The sequence below is a fragment of the Diabrotica undecimpunctata genome, chromosome 8, assembly GCF_040954645.1.
Source record: "Diabrotica undecimpunctata isolate CICGRU chromosome 8, icDiaUnde3, whole genome shotgun sequence".
Taxonomy (NCBI): domain Eukaryota; kingdom Metazoa; phylum Arthropoda; class Insecta; order Coleoptera; family Chrysomelidae; genus Diabrotica; species Diabrotica undecimpunctata.
Genome location: NC_092810.1, coordinates 30,651,407 through 30,671,507, shown reverse-complemented (window position 1 = coordinate 30,671,507; position 20,101 = coordinate 30,651,407). Strand labels below are relative to the sequence as shown.

At 35.7% G+C, this 20,101-nt stretch overlaps 1 protein-coding gene across 1 annotated transcript in view; it reads right to left on the bottom strand.

The window, feature by feature from the left end:
* Positions 1-398: 398 nt before the first annotated feature.
* LOC140447373 (serine/threonine-protein kinase S6KL-like) overlaps positions 399-20,101 on the bottom strand; it is a 290,169-nt gene continuing 270,466 nt past the window's right edge. Inside the window, exons 8-9 of the mRNA XM_072539983.1 lie at positions 2,637-2,846; positions 399-791 (exon numbers count right to left, since the gene is read on the bottom strand). Coding sequence (XP_072396084.1) covers positions 687-791; positions 2,637-2,846 — 315 coding nt within the window. The 3' untranslated portion in view covers positions 399-686. The remainder of the gene's footprint in view (positions 792-2,636; positions 2,847-20,101) is intronic.

Sequence of the window (20,101 nt, the reverse complement as noted above, 5' to 3'; positions counted from 1 at the left end):
TTGATACAAAAGTCAATCTTGGTGTTTGTAAAAAAACTTAATAATTTGATGAAATATCTAAATTTGGACCATGATCAAACTGAATTGAGGCTGCTCATAGACTCATCTAAATTTAGTTTAAAAACTGTATTAGATACATCACAATACAACCATCTTCCTTCTATTCTTGTTGGTTATGTAGCCCACGAAGACAACTTATTTAAAAATTTCCTCAAATCAATTCCTTTTTTGGACATAAAATATATTTTACTTCCATCCATAGGATATATCTGAAACTGAGTTTGATGAAACATTTTCTTAAATGAATAAACCAAGAAGACTTATAAATACAAAAACAAATTGCCATATTTGTAGCACAACTACTTGTAGCACAACTGCAATTAGAAGAAAAATAACTACGCAAAATAGAGAGAGCACCAAATGCATTTTTCATTAATCTTTAAATATTAGAACCTTTAATTGACATACTATACCAGTACTAAGAGTAAATGATAGTTTATGAAATCTAAGGACGGTCTTAATACTATAAAAAAACTAACAACACTACATTTTAGAAGATCCAAGTACCTTCTTCGTGCTTTATGCTACTTTCTACACCATCTCTAATTTTTTATTGGTGGCGATGATTTAAGTTTATACCAAGAAGATCTTAAATCTTCATGTAGTTATTGTAGTACTAATTAACATCACACGTTTATTGCATCGAAATCTTCAAACAAAACATCTTCACTAGCAGTGGTAGAAGGTGGTCCGTTGGGAAAATATTTCTTAAGGAGATCATTAGGTGATACCTGAAACAATTTTAAATAGAAATGGTTTGTTTAGATCTAAGATGCATCAAAAAAGTCTTATTAATTAACTATGGAAAATTTCTAAACCGTGATTGTAAAATGCATCTAACTGGTATTATCCATATCCGACCAGTTTTGATATCACCAGTCTTTTGATGTCTATGTATCATTGCAGAATACTTTAAAAATAATAACAGAAAAGTTAGAAAGAGATGATACATTGATAACAAAATCCAAACTGAATGTATCAGCTATCTGTCGTACGGTCGGTTCATCCTCCGATCTATTTGGAGATTCATGATGATTTCCGACCGCCGCTCTGGAGGAGGAGCGAAGGGTTTTCACCTCCATCCTCTTGCTCGTGGAGTTATGCGTCCTTGACTTCCACTCAACGAGAGGCTCACCGGAGGCTCTGTTGTCAACAAGGTGCCACCGTCAGTGTAGAATACTTTAACAGTTCGACTTTCTTATGTGAATCGTATATATCTTACATGAATAATTGTTTAGTATTCTAAGCACCGAATGTTGAGGATTCCATGGGTACAAAGAGTTACTAATGTTGATTTACTTCGTCGCATGTGTAAACAAAAAGAATTACTAAGAATAACCAAAGAGAGGAAAATGCAATACTTGGGTCATGTGCTGAGAGGCGAAAGATATGAATTACTTCAAGTTATACTGGAAGGAAAAGTACAGGGCAAAAGATCAGTAGGAAGACGCCAGAACTCGTGGCTGAAAGACCTGAGGAAAGAGATCATCCGCAGAGACCTTTCGCGCAGCAGTTTCCAAAACTACAATTGCCATTTGGATCGCCAACCTTCGAAAGGAGACGGCGCAATGAGAAGAATAAGATTCTAAGCACGGTATGTGTTCTGAAGACCACAGAGATGCCGGCCCTTCAAGACTCAACGTGTGGCCAAGTTTGCACTCCTCGAGGTATAGGAACGTCGGCAGAGTGTTGACCCTGTCGGGTCTTTTATTTATTCCGGCAATCACATTCGACATCGAAGGGCTCACTCCGTACCGCCACTTCTCGTGACTTTCAACACGATCTGAAATAGTTTTGTAAGATAGCCTGTATTTCCCTATTTCAAAGATCGATGCCTCTCTGGACATGGAGCGTTCTCTCCGAGCTGTTAGCTGGCTTTCGCGAGGTAATTATAAGTCCGTTGCCAGACTTTTCTTTACCTCGACAAAAAATAGTCTAACAGTCAACAAACACCGGTTCCTACATTTCTTGTTGGCTTAAATAATATCGTAGCAGCAAGGTTTCTTGTTTATTCAAACACTAAAGAGCTTTTGGAATCTTTTTCGAAACGAAGTCTTCTTAACTTGACGAAATGTTCACTCAGGTAATAATAACACGCAGAATAGTTGAAAAAAAAAGGATACTTAGCTAACTAGATCTAGTCAGGTTCAAGATGTAGACCGACTTGATCCCGATCGGAAGATGCGCTGCCTTTTTATGCGTTTCTTGACTGCATCTCCGCAGCGATCTTCCGTCGGAAGGCCAATACAAACGTAGTTAATAAGACTCGTTGTTTTTGGCCGCCCAAAGTGACAATCTTTGCTGTGTTTGGCCACTCTGCCGACATATCATGAAGCTACTAACGCTTTGCACCGGCAACACTTATTTTTAACTAGATAATAATTTTTATAAACAAAATTTCGAATTAGTCATGGGCTCATCCTTAACTCCATTAGTAGCAGATATATTCATTGAGGATTTGTAGACAAACAACTTACATTATGGTGGAGACATGTAGACGATGTGTTCACCATTTGGCCTCACGGACCAGAAGCATTGGATAAATTTCAGTGGTCATATAATTATTGTAAACTTACTCTTTTTTCCTTGACTTCACTAAATCTATATCCCTTGTAAAAAGCAATTGTTTCCAAGGTTCTCACGGAACGTAGTCGTTTATGAGGTTGTACTTCTAGTAGGCGTAACAACAAGTCTCTGCATGGAACGTCCAAATCTACATCTTCAGGAAGACTGCCTGGTTTTCGGTCTTGAGGATTAGGATCCGGATCTACGGGAGGTGTAGGATACTGTAAAGATAATAAAAGAGATAAAGAATGAAATTAAACTTGTAATATAAAATAATTAAAGCCACAATTAAAGGTTAAATAAATTTTATTGACGTTTCAATTTCCACTTCGGAAATCGTTCTCAAAATACAAACATTAGTAAATTAAACAAATTTTGTTTATTTCTTACTTGGTGAAAAATTCTTCTAATAATTTAATTTTATCTGACTCATTTATATTGACAATTCAGACTTTACAGACGACTTTAAAATTATATTGCCAATATTGTTGAGTTGCGTTCCTGGGACGACTTTACTTATAAGATAGTTCATTCGATTACATGAAATCAACTTTAACTTGAGAATATCCGCCAGAAAAAATCATAGCATGTAATTCGTCTTTAAAAAGACAAACACATGCCATGGTGACAGTAAAAATCTCCTGCTAGGGAAAAATCAGGAAAAAAACCTCATAATACTATCCCGAGATGGTAAATATTTGGTCGTGCATTTAGTTTACTTTCAATAAATACCAAATTCTGATTTTATGTTTGTTATTTAAAAAACATAAATAATGTATCCTCTATATGTTACCGACTAACTAATACTGGTATTTTCCTTTTAATAACTCCCTCTTTCAATGTGGGTAACCAGATCCTACTACATTCTGCCGAGGAATTTGCGACACAATTTAGAATAATTAGAGCCGCTTCTTTGATTTTTCTCTTTTTACCATCTGTTTCTTTTAGGACTATATTTTCCCCACTTTATGGAAGCATTCTTATATCTGCCCAATTTTTAAATCAGGTAATAAACAAGACATAAAAAATTATCGAAGCATGTGTAAACAATCCTCTATACCAAAGCTTTTTGATAGACTAATTCACGATCAATTAAAAGTTTGTTGTAATACACAATCAACATGGATTTTCTCAGAATATATCAACGGTTACACATTTAGTGCTCTTTGAACAAAAAATATTAAACGCCTTGGAAAATAACAGTGAGATGGATATTATTTATACTGAATTCCCCAAGACATTTGACAGAGTAGATCATAACATCCTATTAGAAAAATGTAATGCCTTTGGCTTCAGTCATCAATCCTTACAATGGTTTAGCAGCTTTTTAAGAGACCGCACACAACAAGTGAGAATCGGTTGTTTTAATTCAAATATGATTTATGTGACATCAGGAGTACCCCAAGGAGCTCACTGTTCACTCTTGTTATATAATATGTTTGCGAACGATATAACAAAAGGTTTTAGAAACTGCGATTTCCTAATAATTGCAGATGATTTGAAATTATTTAAATGCGTAGATTCAAATGATGACATAACTTTAATTCAAGAAGATTTAGACCGGTTGGATATTTGGTGTGAGAATAATATTTTGCATTTAAATGTTGCTTGAGACTATCTGTTGGGTTTAAGAATGGTTTATTTTACTTTGGTCGTATCTTCTTCTTCTTAGAGTGCCATATCCCTACTGATCTCGGTCTTGCGCTACGTGTAGCAATTGGTCCGCTGTCAAACCTGTCCACTGCTGCAAATTCCTCAACCAAGAGAGTTTCTTCCGTCCTATCCATTTCTTTCCTTCGATTTTACCTTTGAGAATTAGCCAAAGGAACTCATATCTTGGTCCTCTGATTATATGTCCAAGATATTCTAGTTTACGCCTCTTAATAATATTTAATAGAGTTCGTTGATGTCCCATTCTTCGAAGAACTTCTTCGTTTCTAGTTCTGCTAGTCCATGGAATTTTTAGTATCCTTCGATACAACCACATCTCAAACGCCTGGATTTTATTCATGATATCGGCGTTTAAAGTCCAAGTTTCACATCCATACAAAAGTACAGACCACACGTAACATCTTGTAAACTTTTCACGGATTTCCAAATTTAATGAGTTATTGGATAATAGAGGCTTGAATTTTTGAAATGAGTTTCTTGCCTGTTCAATTCTACATCGAATTTCGAAGGATGGATCTAAATTTTGGGTAATCCAACATCCAAGGTATTTGAATCTCTGAACTCTCTGCAGCGGTTGTTGGTTTAATATCAGTTGGGTTGCGCCGATATCCACTTTACTGGTCACCATGTATTTAGTTTTATCGATATTTATCGACAGTCCCCAATTTGTGCATTCCATGTCAACTCTATTGATTAGCTCCTGCAGATCGTCGATGTTTTCAGCTAGAATCACAGTATCGTCGGCGTACCGTATATTGTTAATTATTTCTCCTCCTATAATAATTCCTTTTTGATCTTTTAAAGCTTCCCTAAATAGATTCTCAGAATACACGTTAAAGAGGGTGGGAGATAGTATACAGCCTTGTCTTACGCCTCGATCAATACTGATTGGCTTTGATTCTCTGTTGTTGGTATTAATAATGGCTGTTTGGTTCCAGTAAAGTTTGGCAATAAGTTTGATGTCTTTCTCATCTAGTTGGATGCTCTGCAAGGCGGTAATTAGTCTAGTATGCTGAACGCGATCAAATGCCTTTTCAAAATCAATGAAGCACATATATACGGGTTTTCTTACCTCCCAACATCGTTGAAGGATCGTATCTAAAGGTCGTATCTAAAGTGGAATAAATATGCATCTATTGTATGGTCTCCATAATACCAAGTTCATTCTACTACATTGGAAAGATTGCAGAATAAATTTTTAAGTACAGATATTTTAAAAATAGTCAATATAAATTTATTAAAAAAACCCACGAGATAACTATGATTTAGTATTTGTGTATAAATTAATAAATGGTTTAACTTGTTGTCCTGAACTTCTCCAATCTATTAGTTTGTATGTTCCATTCAGAAGTCTCAGATATGTTGATCTGTTTTATATACCTTTTCCAGTACAAATAATATGGTATGCATTCACCCATAGAGCGAACACTGAAAATTAGAAATAGGAACAATTTAGAAATATTTGGTGTCTCCTTGGCTTCATTTCAAAATCCGATAAAAAGAGCTTGACACGTTATAGGTACTTTTTTGTTTATTTTAATTCATCTTGTTTCATAATAATTAATATTTTGTTTTATTTATAATTAATATAAGATTTTAATTTCACTTAGTTTGTAAGCAATTAGGTACAGAGATTGATTTTTATACTGTATGTTAACATATTGTTTTGTAATGGAGATATTCCCGTATATGAATAAATAAATAAATAAAATCGTTTTGTTCACTTTTTAAGCGTTTTCTTATACATAAATTAAGTTTATCCTCTCCTAATACCAAATAAAGTGTATTGCAGTCTAAAATATGTTATTTAAATCTTTGAATGAATTGAATGATACTCAACTATAATAACGATCTCATTAAAATCCTGATCATCAAAAAGTTACCACATTCTTCGAGAAAAGCCTAATCCAAACTATATTACCTCTGGAGATCATATGGCTAGTGGCTGTGTAACTTGCTTAATTAATGCATTTTATGGTAACCATAAAGTTACCTTTATACTGGTGGTTTCACGAACGGCTGTATATTTTCGCCGAAGATTATAAAAAACTTTTTATGGCTTTCCTTTATCGCCCACATCATTTGGCAAGTATCTGATAGGATATTTCAAGTCGATAACAAGTTTTTAATTCGTGTTTTATAGTCAATAAAGTACTTTGCGTTGGTCTCTCAACGTTAAGTATAGAGAAGGTAGTTTATATCGAAATACTCGTACACTTCTTGTTTTAGCTTTTTACTACTGTTTTAAAACTAGTTATTCCTCCTGTTAGCTATTAGTTATTATTACCGTTCAAAAACTGGGGGCCTTTAATTTTAAAACTTGACTTGTAAAAACTTACAGGAAGTAATTACAATGGAATATTTTAAATTAGAAAAAATTATAAGCAGATTACACACAGAAATTACCTACCTAGATAGAATACAGTCAACCAGTATAAGAAAGCCATAAAAGTTTGTTCTCGAGGGAGAGTATACGAGAACTGCTGAGAGAAAAAATAGGATGCGTAAAAGAGCGAACGGAACAAGAAACCCTGAATTCGAGATAAGGAAACCTAGACTGGAAAGTCGGGATGCAAGGAGCACAGAAGCAATTCTTAACACGTCATTGTTCGTGTGTCAGGAAATGATGCGATTGTTCGCCTATATTCAATAATTAACAAAACTTATTCGTTTGCTGGTTCTTTAAACATTTTATTAGTGATAAATAACATGAATGTATGTACTTTTTATTATTGAAATAATACATGTAGAAAAAATTGTATAACATAAAAGAAATTTAAACACTTTATTCACTCTTATAGCATTTATTGTGGCATATTTGACATATTGTAGTTATATTTTCACCACAAATAGGTTTTGAACAATCTGCACACCTTGAATTGCTTTTTCTATTTCTACTTCGAGGACAGTAAAAACATTTGACTTGTTTAGTTTCTGCAGTTGCTACTGAAGTTTCTTCATCAGGAAGACCCGCTTGGCGTCTTATTTGAAGTCGTAATAATATTGGCAATTTTGTTATTGATGCACTACTTATCAGGTGGGGTCTGATGAGATCTGTAGATACTAATTTCTCTTAGATATTAACGGCGTTCTAATTTAGTATTAGTATTGCTATACCTAATAAATTCATCATCATCATCACTGGCTCGACAACCCTTTTTGGGTCTTGGCCTGTTCTAGGATTCTTCTCCATTCCGATCTGTTTCGTGCTTTTTTTCTCCAGTTTTTTATTTTTAAGGTTGTTATATCATTTTCTATTTGTTCTAAGTATCTCAGTTTCGGTCTTCCTCTTGTTCTTTTTCCTACTGGCATCTGTTTAAATATTTTGTTTGGTATTTCGCCTTCTTCCATTCTTTCTACATGTCCTATCCAACGCAGCCGTCCTATTTTGATGAATGTTATAATATCCGGATCCTGGTATATTTTGTATAGTTCAGAGTTGTATCGTCTTCGCCATATTCCGTTTTCTTTTGTGCCCTTATATATGTGTCGCAAGATTTTTCTTTCGAAGGTGGCTAACAACATTTCCTCTCTTTTAGTAAGTGTCCAGGTTTCTGAGCCATATGTGAGTACCGGTCTTATTAGGGTTTTATATATTTGGCATTTTGTCTTTCTTGCGACGTTATCTGATCTTAGGTGTCTAATTAAGCCATGGTAACATTTATTTGCAATAATTATTCGCCTCTTCACTTCCTCCGTAACGTTATTATCAGACGTGACTAGGGATCCCAAGTATATAAAGTTTTTTACCTCCTCTATGTTGTATTCTCCTATTGTTATATTTTGTGGTTGCCTTATTTCTGCGTTTTTTCTTACCTGCATATATTTTGTTTTGGTCTGATTGATTTTAAGACCACTATTTTGTGCAGCTCGTTCTATTTGGTTGTATGCCTCTATCATTTCTCTTCTTGATCTTGCGATTATGTCAACATCATCTGCAAATGCTAGTATTTGCACGCTTTTATTAATAATTGTTCCTCGTGTATTGACTGTTGTGTCCCTCACTATTTTCTCGAGCACGATGTTGAACAAGATGCATGATAGAGCGTCTCCCTGGCGTAATCCCTTTTTCACATCTATTGTTTCCGTTAATTCATTTTGTATCCGGATTCTACTTTCTACTTTTAGAGATTCTTTTATCAGTTCTATTAGTTGTGTTGGTATATTAAATTCTTTCATTGCTTTTATTAAGAATTTTCGGTTTATATTGTCATATGCGCTTTCAAAATCTATGAAGAGATGATGGGTGTCGATGTTATATTCACTTGTTTTTTCGAGGATCTGTCGCAGAACAAATATCTGGTCTATTGTTGACTTCTGTCTACAGAAGCCACTTTGGTATTTGCCAACTATTTTTTCAGCGTGTGGTCTAAGTCTTTCATAAATGACATTGGACATTATTTTGTATGCTGCATTCAGCAGCGTGATTCCACGGTAGTTTCCACATTCTAACTGATTTCCTTTTTTATGTAGTGGTACAATAATACCGCTATTCCACTCCGTTGGTAGCTGTTTATTCGACCATATCTTTGTTATCAATTCATGTATTGTTTTTTGTAGTGCGTCTCCTCCTTCCTTTAGTAACTCCGATGCGATTTGATCCGATCCCGGTGCTTTATTGTTCTTTAATTTTTCTACTGCTGCTCTAATCTCGGCTATTGTTGGTGGAGTCTTTTCTCTGTTGTCTGCTTGGTCTAATGGTATGTCAGGGGTCGTCTCTCTCCGATCTCCTTCAAATTTTTCCGTAAAATGTTCTGTCCATCTACTTAGTATCTCTTGCTGTTCTGTCAATATATTACCTTCCTTATCTCTACACATCGTTGTTCTCGGTTTGAAGTCTTTTCTGCTTTTGTTTAGTCTCTGATAAAATTTTCTTGTCTCTGTTGATTTACTTAGTTCTTGTAGTTCTTGAAGTTCTTTGTTCATATATTCTCTCTTTTTTCTTCGGTGAGTTTTCTTTTCTTCTTTGCGTAGACGTTTATATTCTTCCTCTGCTTGTCGGGTTCTGTGCCCCTGTTGCATCAGTAAATATGCTCTGTTTTTTTTGTCTGTGATGATCTGACATTCTTCGTCAAACCAGTCATTCGTTTTTGTTTTTCTTTCTCTACCTTTTATGCCTAGTACTTCTTTAGCTGCCTCTTTTATGATGTCTCTGCATTCTTCCCACTCTTTATTTAGGTTTTCAAGTGTTATTCTGTTTTCTAGTTTGTTGTTTAACCTATACCTAATAAATTACCTGACTATTTATTCCTTATTCGAGAAAGGGAATAATTACATTTCATCTGGTTCACAACATCCACTGCTCCCTTTGTCGTATTGTGGAACATTATAACCCTCGGCTTAAAGTTTTCACCCGTTTCTTCATCAATTGTGCCATCATCATGAAACGTAGATAACATCAGAATATTTTTGTTTTTTTTTTGGGAACGTACGATAAGTAAAAGACAGACTTTACCACAACCAAAAATGCTGCTGTTTGGTGGCCTTCCTTTTGTAGCTACAAAAAGAGGAGGAATTTGTGGTTTATTCTTTCTCAGGGTTCCTACTAGAGTTGTAATGTTGCGTCCAGTATGGGCAATTGGTTCTATCATAGGTTTAACCAAACTGCTAGGACTATTATCTGTCTCAAAGCATATCTTCTAGCATAAATTTACAACTTTGCTGTATAAAAAGTTCGCGAATCAACAAGTACAAACATTTATATCCCATATTTTGCAGGCTTACTGGGTATATATCGACGAAAGCTACATTTTTCCCGAAAACCTTCAAGCATCTCGTCAATGCAGCCATACATTCCAACCGTATAGGAAGCCATGCACTTTTCCAAAAACTGTCGAAAACTTTTCTAATGGGTGCAAGTTTGTCATGCTTTCGTCGTTCTGCTCTGGACTGGATATCGTCAAAGCGGAGTGCACGAAGGGGGATATAGACTCGCTTCTTTGACATAACTGTCCGAAAACATTCAGGAGCTGTTCCATTTGTAGCCCAAAGATCGCCAAGATTTACATGAGAAGCTTTGAAAGTACCAGCTACGTACATCAAGCCAAATAGTGCTCTAATTTCATCACTATGAATAACAATGACGGATGTTTTCTGAATACTTTTGTAGCCTTAAAAATAATTCCAACTGAGCGCTGGGCTCACTACGCGAACAATGACAGGATATTGTTATGGAAATTATTAAAGATATAGAAAATATGATGAGACATTATATAAGACGAAAGAAAAAGCAGAATCAATGAAAAACTCATGACAACCTGATATTATCAGATTACTACACACATGAAAAAATTAGAGGTATTATTATTAATTTCATTTCAAATTTTCGCAATGCAAATGAAGAGTCAAACACTTCACATCTTCAACGAGACATCAAGTAAATGGCACCCCTCAAGGGTCTGTAATCAGTGCAACGCTATTTTTGACTGTCATGAACAATATTATACCATAAAACTCTAACTTGGTTCATGGCAGATTATAATAGTGTTAGTATCGTCAGGTAAAAATATATTCTCTGTTCAGCGTCACCTAAAACCGCACTTCACGAACTCGAAAGCTGGTCGAAGAAAACAGGATTTCAGTTTCCACTCAGAAAAGTATTTGATATTTTTAAAGAAACGTAATCCGATTAAACCACAACTAAAATTATATAACCAAATTCTTCATTACGCTCATGGCATTAGGTTTTTAGGCATGATCTTCGATGCGAAACTTACATGGAAAAACATGTACTACAAATTAAAAAACATCCCAAAATGGAATCAATCTTATGAAAACTCTACAATAAAAAGTATGAAGCGGACTAAAACTACTTAATCCCTGTTTATAAAACCCTAATTAGATCTAAAATAGATTACGGTTCCGTAGTATATGCATCTGCCAAAGAATCCTTATTACATCTCCTTGACGTTATTCAAACTACGGCATTAAGAATAGCAATAGGAGCATCCACAGAAACTGGAGCGCCACCACTTAAATATAGAAGGATGCCCTTATCTGTCACATATGCATTTGCCGCTAATTCTAATCTGAAAAGAAATAACATATTCACTGATCGTTTTAAAAACTTATGTACTGAAAATAGGAACGTGAAACCACCATTCTAAGAAAAAGTTAGGCAGACTCTCATGGCTTTACAAATTCTAATACCAAATACCTACCCCAATTTGATAAGAATTTCTCCACTTTGGGAAATAAGCATGCGTCAATCCGACTCATTCTTAAATATCTGTAGACAGAACAATACTTCCTACTCCTTAATATAAAATACTCAATTATATACCGTTCAATTCTTACTTATGTTTTTAAATCCTCTTTAAGAGGAACTCCCTCATTTGGCTCGGTTGCATACAGGCCGAACTCAGGGTTTGCCATCTTTGATAGGCCAGTGCCGGGCACTTTCAGAGAACATGTAAGGTGGTTTGCTCTGTCATATTACAAAGCCGGTACCGAGGGCCATCTGCCAATCCAAGCAGATGAAGTTGCTGCCTGAGCCTACAGTGGCCGGTAAGCGCACTGACCACTAGAGAGCATCTTCCACGGTCTACAAGGAGAAGTTACGCTGTAAGACTTTTGGATGGCCCCACTATGTGCAGCCTAGCATGTCTCATACCTCCACAACAAGCTTTGAGACTACCCCGACCAGTACTGAATCGCACTCCAATCACAGGTTAGGGTCCCACAGGCAGAGTGGATGAGTCCTGCTTTGCCAGGGCGTCAGCCCGTTCGTTCCCCTCCACGCCTGTGTATCCCTGTACTCATACCAAGTTAACCCTATAGGTCAGTGCAACATCACCAAGTGCTCTCTTGTACTCAAGAACCAGCTTAGAACTGACTTGACTGTCAGAGAAGCTAGAGTTGGTCCTTCTTGAGCAAGCCCTGTCTATTATCTTTTGAGCATATACCAGGATCGCAAAGATCTTGGCCTGAAAGACTGATACATGGGAGCCGAGAACCTGGCCAGATTCAAATCCGATTGGAAGAATGAGAACTCAAAGTGAGGGCCATGTTGTACCATAGACAGCTCATAACAACAATCAGGGGCCTGTATCCAAATGTCACAATGGTCCATTCATTTCCAACCAGCATTCAGAACAGTTAAGGCGATAGGCTGCCAATAGGATGTAGAGGTTAATTCAGCAGATCCCTAAGAGCAGCTGTGAGAGTGGTCCTCATGGCTAATGAGACGCCAACGAATGCCAACAGCTGGAGGTGAGTAAACCGGACCTTGGCTAAAGCCAGTCTAGCCCGAGGCCACCACACAATGGCCGCATACGTCAGTATAGGCTTTATCATGGATTGGTACAACGAACATTGAATTTTCGGCTGCAGACCCCATTTGGCTCCGAAAGCTCTTCTGCACGGCCAGAAAGCTGCAGCGGCCTTCTTCATCTTGGCATCGAGATGTTCCTTCCATGAAAGTTTAGAATCCAGGATCACTCTTAGGTACTTCACTGACTTAGAAACCGATAAAGCTTTACCATCGAAAGTAAGCTCTCTGGTAGGTCCGAAGGCTCTTATCTAAGTAAACGGAAACACAGTGTAACTGCTATCGGCACCGTTTCTCAACGAGTCTGAGACTCACCTAAGCGACCTCGTGCACCGCTACCGGGAAGAGTCCTTCAACCAGTATAACTTCGTCATCGCGCATATATACCTTGTTCGGACAGGCGCTGAAGAAGGCCGTCAACTACCAGGCACCACAGCTGGGGGGAGAAAACTGTTGCCCTGAGGACACCCGAACACAACCACTGTTTCGGTACGCAACTATCTGCCTCTGAGAAAGCAGGGCCCGGATCCACTGGACCAAGCTGATGCCTGAGAGTTTTGATTAGTTTATTATGTTTAACCCTATAGAAGGCTATAATCTTGTAAATATTAATTTGGATTTAGAAATAATCGTTTTTATTTACGAACTAGTTAGTAGTTGTATATGGACACATTTTTATTGTTTGTGGAAAAAATATATGAACTTTATTTAACACGGATCTCGACCTACCTTAATTTATGTTACGAAGGGTACGAGATAGCCGTAGAAACTTAACGCACTGATAAACAAGTAATTACCCACTCATTTCACTGCCGTTCCGCAGGACGTGTTGAAATCTAAGATCTATGTAAATTTTTTTCACTGTTTCCTCTAATAAGTAACGCGCTGAATGAAAATTTGATTCCTTTCGTGCAATTATTCTGAGAATAAAATTGATTTCATTAAGATTCCTTAATGTAAAACGTGCTCTCCAAAGCATAAAGTTTTTATCCTTCAATGTGCATTTCTCAGGGTGTTTAATTATTTAATTGTTACGGGAGGTTGCCCCTTCAGGTGTGAGACAGATTAGTAAAACAAAGTTTATGGATACAAGAAAATCAATACAATTTTGCATGAGTTTAAACTGGTATTCGAAGCAATTTTTTTATTCTGAATAAGATAATTCTACAATAAGATAAACACAAGTTTTATTTGGTGCAAAATTAGATCCGAAAGACGAATCGTTCATTTCAAGTTCTTCTGGGAAACGAAGGATGATTGACTTAGTTAAAAAATGATGACTACATTATTTTAACGACGTGCTTTTTAGCACCATTGTTAAATTATGGAGCATTCATTGCTAACAAATATTTTTTACAGTGAAATGTTTAATAAATATTAAGTATTCCTACTTGAAACCAATGTCCAATCACACTTCAATCTTCACAAATTATTTTTTCTGGTGCTTCTCGAATTCTAATTCTATCAAACGGCTTCTTTAAATATATCACGCAAATATATGCTGGTTGGTTGTATTTCAGCGACATTTCTTTTGAATGCCTTATGAATATTGCGTCTGTGAACGATCTTCCGGTCCGACACCTTTGCTGTTTTTCTTGCCAGTTGGCTGGCTCTAACCGTTGGATAAAGTCGCCCTTCTTTCGAGCAGGGAAGATGTACGCTCCCTTATGTGAAATCCTATAACATTGACCTTATATTAAAAATAATATAAAGAGATAAGATATTTTCTTTTATCTTGTCATCTCTTGTATCGCCACCATATTAATCTCTACATGGATTTGGCGATACTTCTTAAGCAAGTATATCTTGATTGTTGGAGAGGATATTGAATATATTTATATATGTGATGTATGTATTTATTGGTTACTAATTACAACGGAATAGCGTATCATTGTTGTTTTACGCGTTTTTACCTTGTTTGGGCTCTGTTGCCTCTTCAAGGGCGAGTTTTTTATTGGATAAACGTAAATCTGCGAATTGTCGCTTTCTGAGACTAAGTGGGGGCTGTAAAGCAATAGTGTCAGAAGGATTTCCTACTTTTTGGATGCTGGTTGGATCAAGCTCGCTACTAAGTACAAGTTCTGTTGGAGAAACGGTCCCTTTCAGATTGTTGGCGGTTTTTTTGTTTTTTTTTTGTTTTGTTCAGTTTAAACGGTGGAGGACAGCTGTGGCTGTATCCTCACCTAGGATCAGGTATCGTTGTCCAATGAAATTGGGAAACTACAGAAAACCAATCTCCTCCTGTCCTTGTGATTTTGAATGCGACTCTTAAGGAGTGTACGGGATGCTCACTGTTTAGTGTTTGGTGTGTGTGGGTAGGTCGTATGAGGGGATTTGTTTGGACGGTGTGTACGGGTTGTTTTTTTTGTGTCTTTTGGTTGGATTCTTCGGTGTGGGCATTTTTATAAAAATGCTGGGTGACCTCCATTACAGTTGAAACATTTGGGAACACCTATCGTGGGGCATGCAGTAGACCTGTGTTGTTGTCGACAGTATGGACAGATAATTAATTTTTCGGGGCATTCGTTGCTGAGGTGTCCGCTTTTGCAACATTTCGAAAAGTATTTTAGTCGAACCGGAACGGAATTACTTGATCTTGGAATCCCGCATTTCAATCGTACTCATTCGATCTTAATACCGTTCGAGAGTGCATTGACGAATTTAGCTTCAGAGTTAGTAAAAACTCTAATGAAAGAGGTGGGTTGATTTGTAGAGCGGGCAATTATACGAACTATTTTGGTGATTGGGAATGTGTTATAGCGTATCGATGACATTACTTATTTATATTAGTTCGTGTTCACATTAGGAATACCAACTAGACTGAAATACGAGTAATGAATGAATGATTGAACTTTATTTCTAATATTATTGTATGTTTACGATTATATAAGATTAACAATTATGTTAAGTAATGTTTATACAAAAGTGCTAAGTATACAACGCTAGATTTGTAACAAAAAGATTTGGACACAAGACACACCTTGAACACACCTATACAATACGTGTGTTCAAGTTTCTAATTGATCTATTTAAAATGAGTAAACAATTTCACGTAATTTATAATAAGTATTCTTTCGGGATTTTGTATGAATCTTAATTTGAAGAATTTGAAGAAAGGAAGTAATCCTTTTGGATAAATTTTAAATATTTTTAATAAAATATACCACTAGACATCTTTACTTCTCTGTAAATTTTTTTGTCTTTAATGACATAATAATTTCGCTGTCGGTTTGGTTCTGCTCATGATATTTATGTCGGTTGGACTGATTTATTGATAAGTGTGTTGGAGATCCCGTCTTTCCATTGCCTCGTTCCTTTTTGGTTTACCTTTTCTTTGTCTTTCCACTGTACTCTATTCTGAAATGTTTGATATCCACCTTGATTGATTTGATCTTTTTATGTCGTTTTTGTTCTATGCAGCTCAGTATATCCTGTTACATTGCCAGTTAAACGGTGTCGGAGATGTAGAACATTCTTGAAGTAAGCCTTTTGTGATCTTAAATTCTTCTTCTTCTCCCTACTTTATAAATAGACAAAATGCGTGTTTTACTTCGGTTTTTAGCCTCAATTGCCGTTGTCTGACCATCTTTTCCTCGGTCGTCCCAATGATCTTCTTCCATTTGGCGATTTGTCTCTTGCTATTCGTACTATTCTATTTTCTGTCATTCTTTCGATGTGTTGATTCCATTCCACTTTTTTTCTTTTGGTCCACGCGTTTATTTCCTCTATACCACATCTCGCTCGTATTTCCTCACTTCTTACTCTGTCTCTTAGAGTTTGGTTTGTTATTTTTCGTAAGACTTTCATTTCTGTTGTTTCCAGTAGTCTTTGTGTTTTCGCCGTATCTGCTCTTGTTTCCGCTGTGTACGTTATTATCGATCTTATTGTTGATTTATATATCCTGGTTTTCGTTTCCGTTGTGAGGTATTTGTTTTTCCAGATTGTGTTGTTGAGGCCTCCTGCTGCTTTGTTTGTCATGTTAACTTGTTTTTGTACTTCTTCTTCCATCCCTTCCGTGGCTTGACAGTTTTATTCCCAAGTATTCAGTTTCCATCACTTGTTCTAGTATTTTGTTATTTACGACTAGTTTACATCGTCTCGGTTCCGCTGATATCACTATCGCTTTAATTTTCTCTGTTGAGATCTCCATGTTGTATATGAGCGCCGTATCTTCGAATTCTTTAATTAATCTTTGTAGGTCATCTTCATTTTCGGCTGTTATTATGGCGTCGTCGGCGTAGCATATTATCCTTATTTCCTTTTCTCCCATTCTATATCCTCTTCTTTTTTTAACTTTCTTTATGATTTCATCCATTATCAGATTAAATATTATTGGGCTCAGCGAATTTCCTTGTCTAATGCCTGTTTCATATTTGATAGTTTGCGATAGTTTTCCTTTACATCTTACCATATCTATGTTGTCTTTATATATATTCTCAATGGTTTTTACTAAATCCAGTGATATTCCCTTTTCATATAATAAATGTATCGCGTCCCAAATTCTCACTCTATCAAACGCTTTCTTCAAATAGACACATATGCTGGTTTCTTGTATTCCAGCGACTTTTCTTTTGTTTGTCTTATTACAAAAACTGCATCCGTGCATGATCTTCCTGTCCGAAATCATTGCTGTTCCTCTTGCAGAGATATTCGTTCGTTTATTTTTGTCGCTATTATTCTTGTTGTCAATTTGAGTGTTGTATTTAATAGATTATTGTTCAATAATTAATGGGGCCTTTCTTATCTCCTTTTTTGAAGAACATCACCATGATTGCTCTCCTCCATTCATCTGGTATTCTGTTCGTGGTGATTATTTTATTAATAAGAAGTTGCAGTTGTTGTACAAGGTGATCACCTTCATATTTTAAGAGTTCATTTGGTATTTGATCTTCTCCTGGTGACTTTCTGTTTTTAATTTGCTTATTCCTTCTTTCACATCGTTTTGGGAGATTTCGGTCTTTTCCTCAGTTATTATATTTGGCGTTTCTGGTAAAGGTTCTTCGTTTTGTTTTTTAAACATTTCTGTCAGGAAGGCCACCCATATATCCTCTTGTATGTGTTCTATTTCAACTAGTTCTTTCATTTCGCTTCTTTGTTATCTTATGAAGCGCCATACTTGTTTCTGTTGTCCATAGAAATCCATCTCTAGTCCTTTTGTGAATCTTTCCCAGTAATCTGTTTTTGTTTTTCTTACCATTTGATGAGTTTCAGTTCTTATTCTTTTATCTTAAACGATCTTAAATTCGTTTGAATATTAATTGCAGGTTTTAATTTTTACTCCATTATGTCGTACAGATTTTTTACAGGTTCTGTTGATCTCTGAATACAGGGGTTTTTGGACTTTTTTGTCGTCCCTAGTTGTTTTCTAGGAACTGTATCATATGCCTTTCTTACGAACGCCATATATGGACTAGTTATTCTTCGGCGTTGTTTCAATTAATTGTTGGAAATTGTAAAAGTGGTATATGCAAGTTCTCGCAGCTATAAATTCTACTTGGTCGTCACCGATCATATCTGAAGTACATTTTTCTTTTATTATTTTTCCATATAGCCTACTCATACATTTATGGGTAGACTATCTCCTTTTTTATATATTGAAGAGATATGCGGTTTGGACCATTTATCAGTTATATACACGTTGTTTTGTACATGTGATGTATGATACATTGTAGTTTTCCGTTCCATACGAGATCATATCAAAACGTAGTATTTTGATAACATATTCTTAAACTGTACGCTAATTATAATCATTATGTGATTACCTGCTTATTATTCTATTTCAGGCTTAGATTCAAGGTGATAATAGGGAAAAACACCAAAATGCCAGTTGAATATTAATAAACACTATATCGGGAAGGAGCTTTTCATGGAAATCGAAGTTGTTAATCAGCGGTTACATGCTCCGTAATTAATGTATTATTTACTTTGTTATTTCCCAGTTAGTGAAAAATGTTAATAATATATTCATATTACTTATATAAAAACAGTATTTATTGTTTGGATTTTTAATTAAGATTACTTTTTTCATTAATTTTATCACGAACGGTAGTTTTATTAATATTAATTAATATCTAAAATGTTTTTTCTAATACACTGCCCGAAGAAATTAAAAGTTGGTTCAAACACTTTCAGTAATTTAATTGAGGAGTCATGCTTCCAATAATTTGATTGATTATAGGCATCATATCCAATTATTAATTTTTTTCATGACGAAGGTAAATTATTATAAAGTAAAGGACCCGCATAATAAGAGGACTTTTTAAAACTGTAAGCTGTAACAATTATTTGTTCAATCATATTTGTAATAAGGCTTGAAGCGTGCAGCTTGACTTCGTAATTCATTTATAAAAGCTCGTAATAAATCAGAATACGGGGAGTCGGTAAAAACCAAGCCAGAGTCCCAATGCTTCGAGTCATTAAAAACCGGGTTAGTGTCAATAAAACGATCAATATAGGGTTTGGTGGTTTTACTTACATCCAGAACTTCAATTCTCTCCTGATCAAAGATTTTGTTTATGGTCCTTCGAGCCAAAAAAAAGATAAACTTCTCTAAATGGATTTAAGATTATTGGATTTAAATGGAAAATACACTCATGGACAAAAATATCGAATATTTTGGAATTTTCCAATTTTTTTTTGTAGTCACTATTATTTCAAAATAATTTTAGATTACTGATAATACTCATATAGTAGGCTGATGTACTCAACTGGTTTGAGATATTTTGATGTTTATTTTGACGTTTATTCAGTGGTTAGTGTCATTCATACATTTCATCGTAAAAAACCTTATTCACATAAAGGAAAAATCATACTAATTCGGTTATTTTTAGTTTAATTTATTAAGTTTAATTAAATATTGTCTTGATTAAACTAAGTTTAATTAAAACAAGTATCCCATTAATTCGATACTGCGATGAAGCCCAAGTAGCACATATTGTAATTTTGTACGAGGAGGGATATGCACAAAAAGGTATCGCACGATGTCTCAGCAGAACTGAATCTATAGTTTCGAATACTCTAAAAAGGTACCGCGAAACAGGAAATTTTGTACGAAGGCCTGGTCAAGGAGGCATAAGGTGCACAACCGCAATTGATGACCGTTTTTTGGTTCTTAATTCTACACGAAATCGTTCATTGACATCGATGCACCTCAGAAATGCGCTATTAAATGTTAGACAAGTTAATGTGAGTTCACAAACAGTTAGATGAAGATCAAAAGAAGCAAACTTAAAGCCCAGACGTTCCGCCAAAGTTCCACGTCTTCTCCAAAATCATAAAGCTCGTCATTTGGAATTTGCAAGAACACATATTTAGTGGAATATCGACAACTGGAAAAACGTTCTTTTCACTGATGAGACCAGAATCCTATTATGGAAGCCAGATGATCAAATCTACCTCTACAGAAGAGTTTGAGAACAAATCGCCAGCTGCAGTCTCGTCCAGACTGTTAGTTTTATAGTTGATGGCATAATTCTTTGGGAAGGTATTAGTTGGGAGATACGTACCGCACTTGTGAAAGTGATTGGACGGAGGACT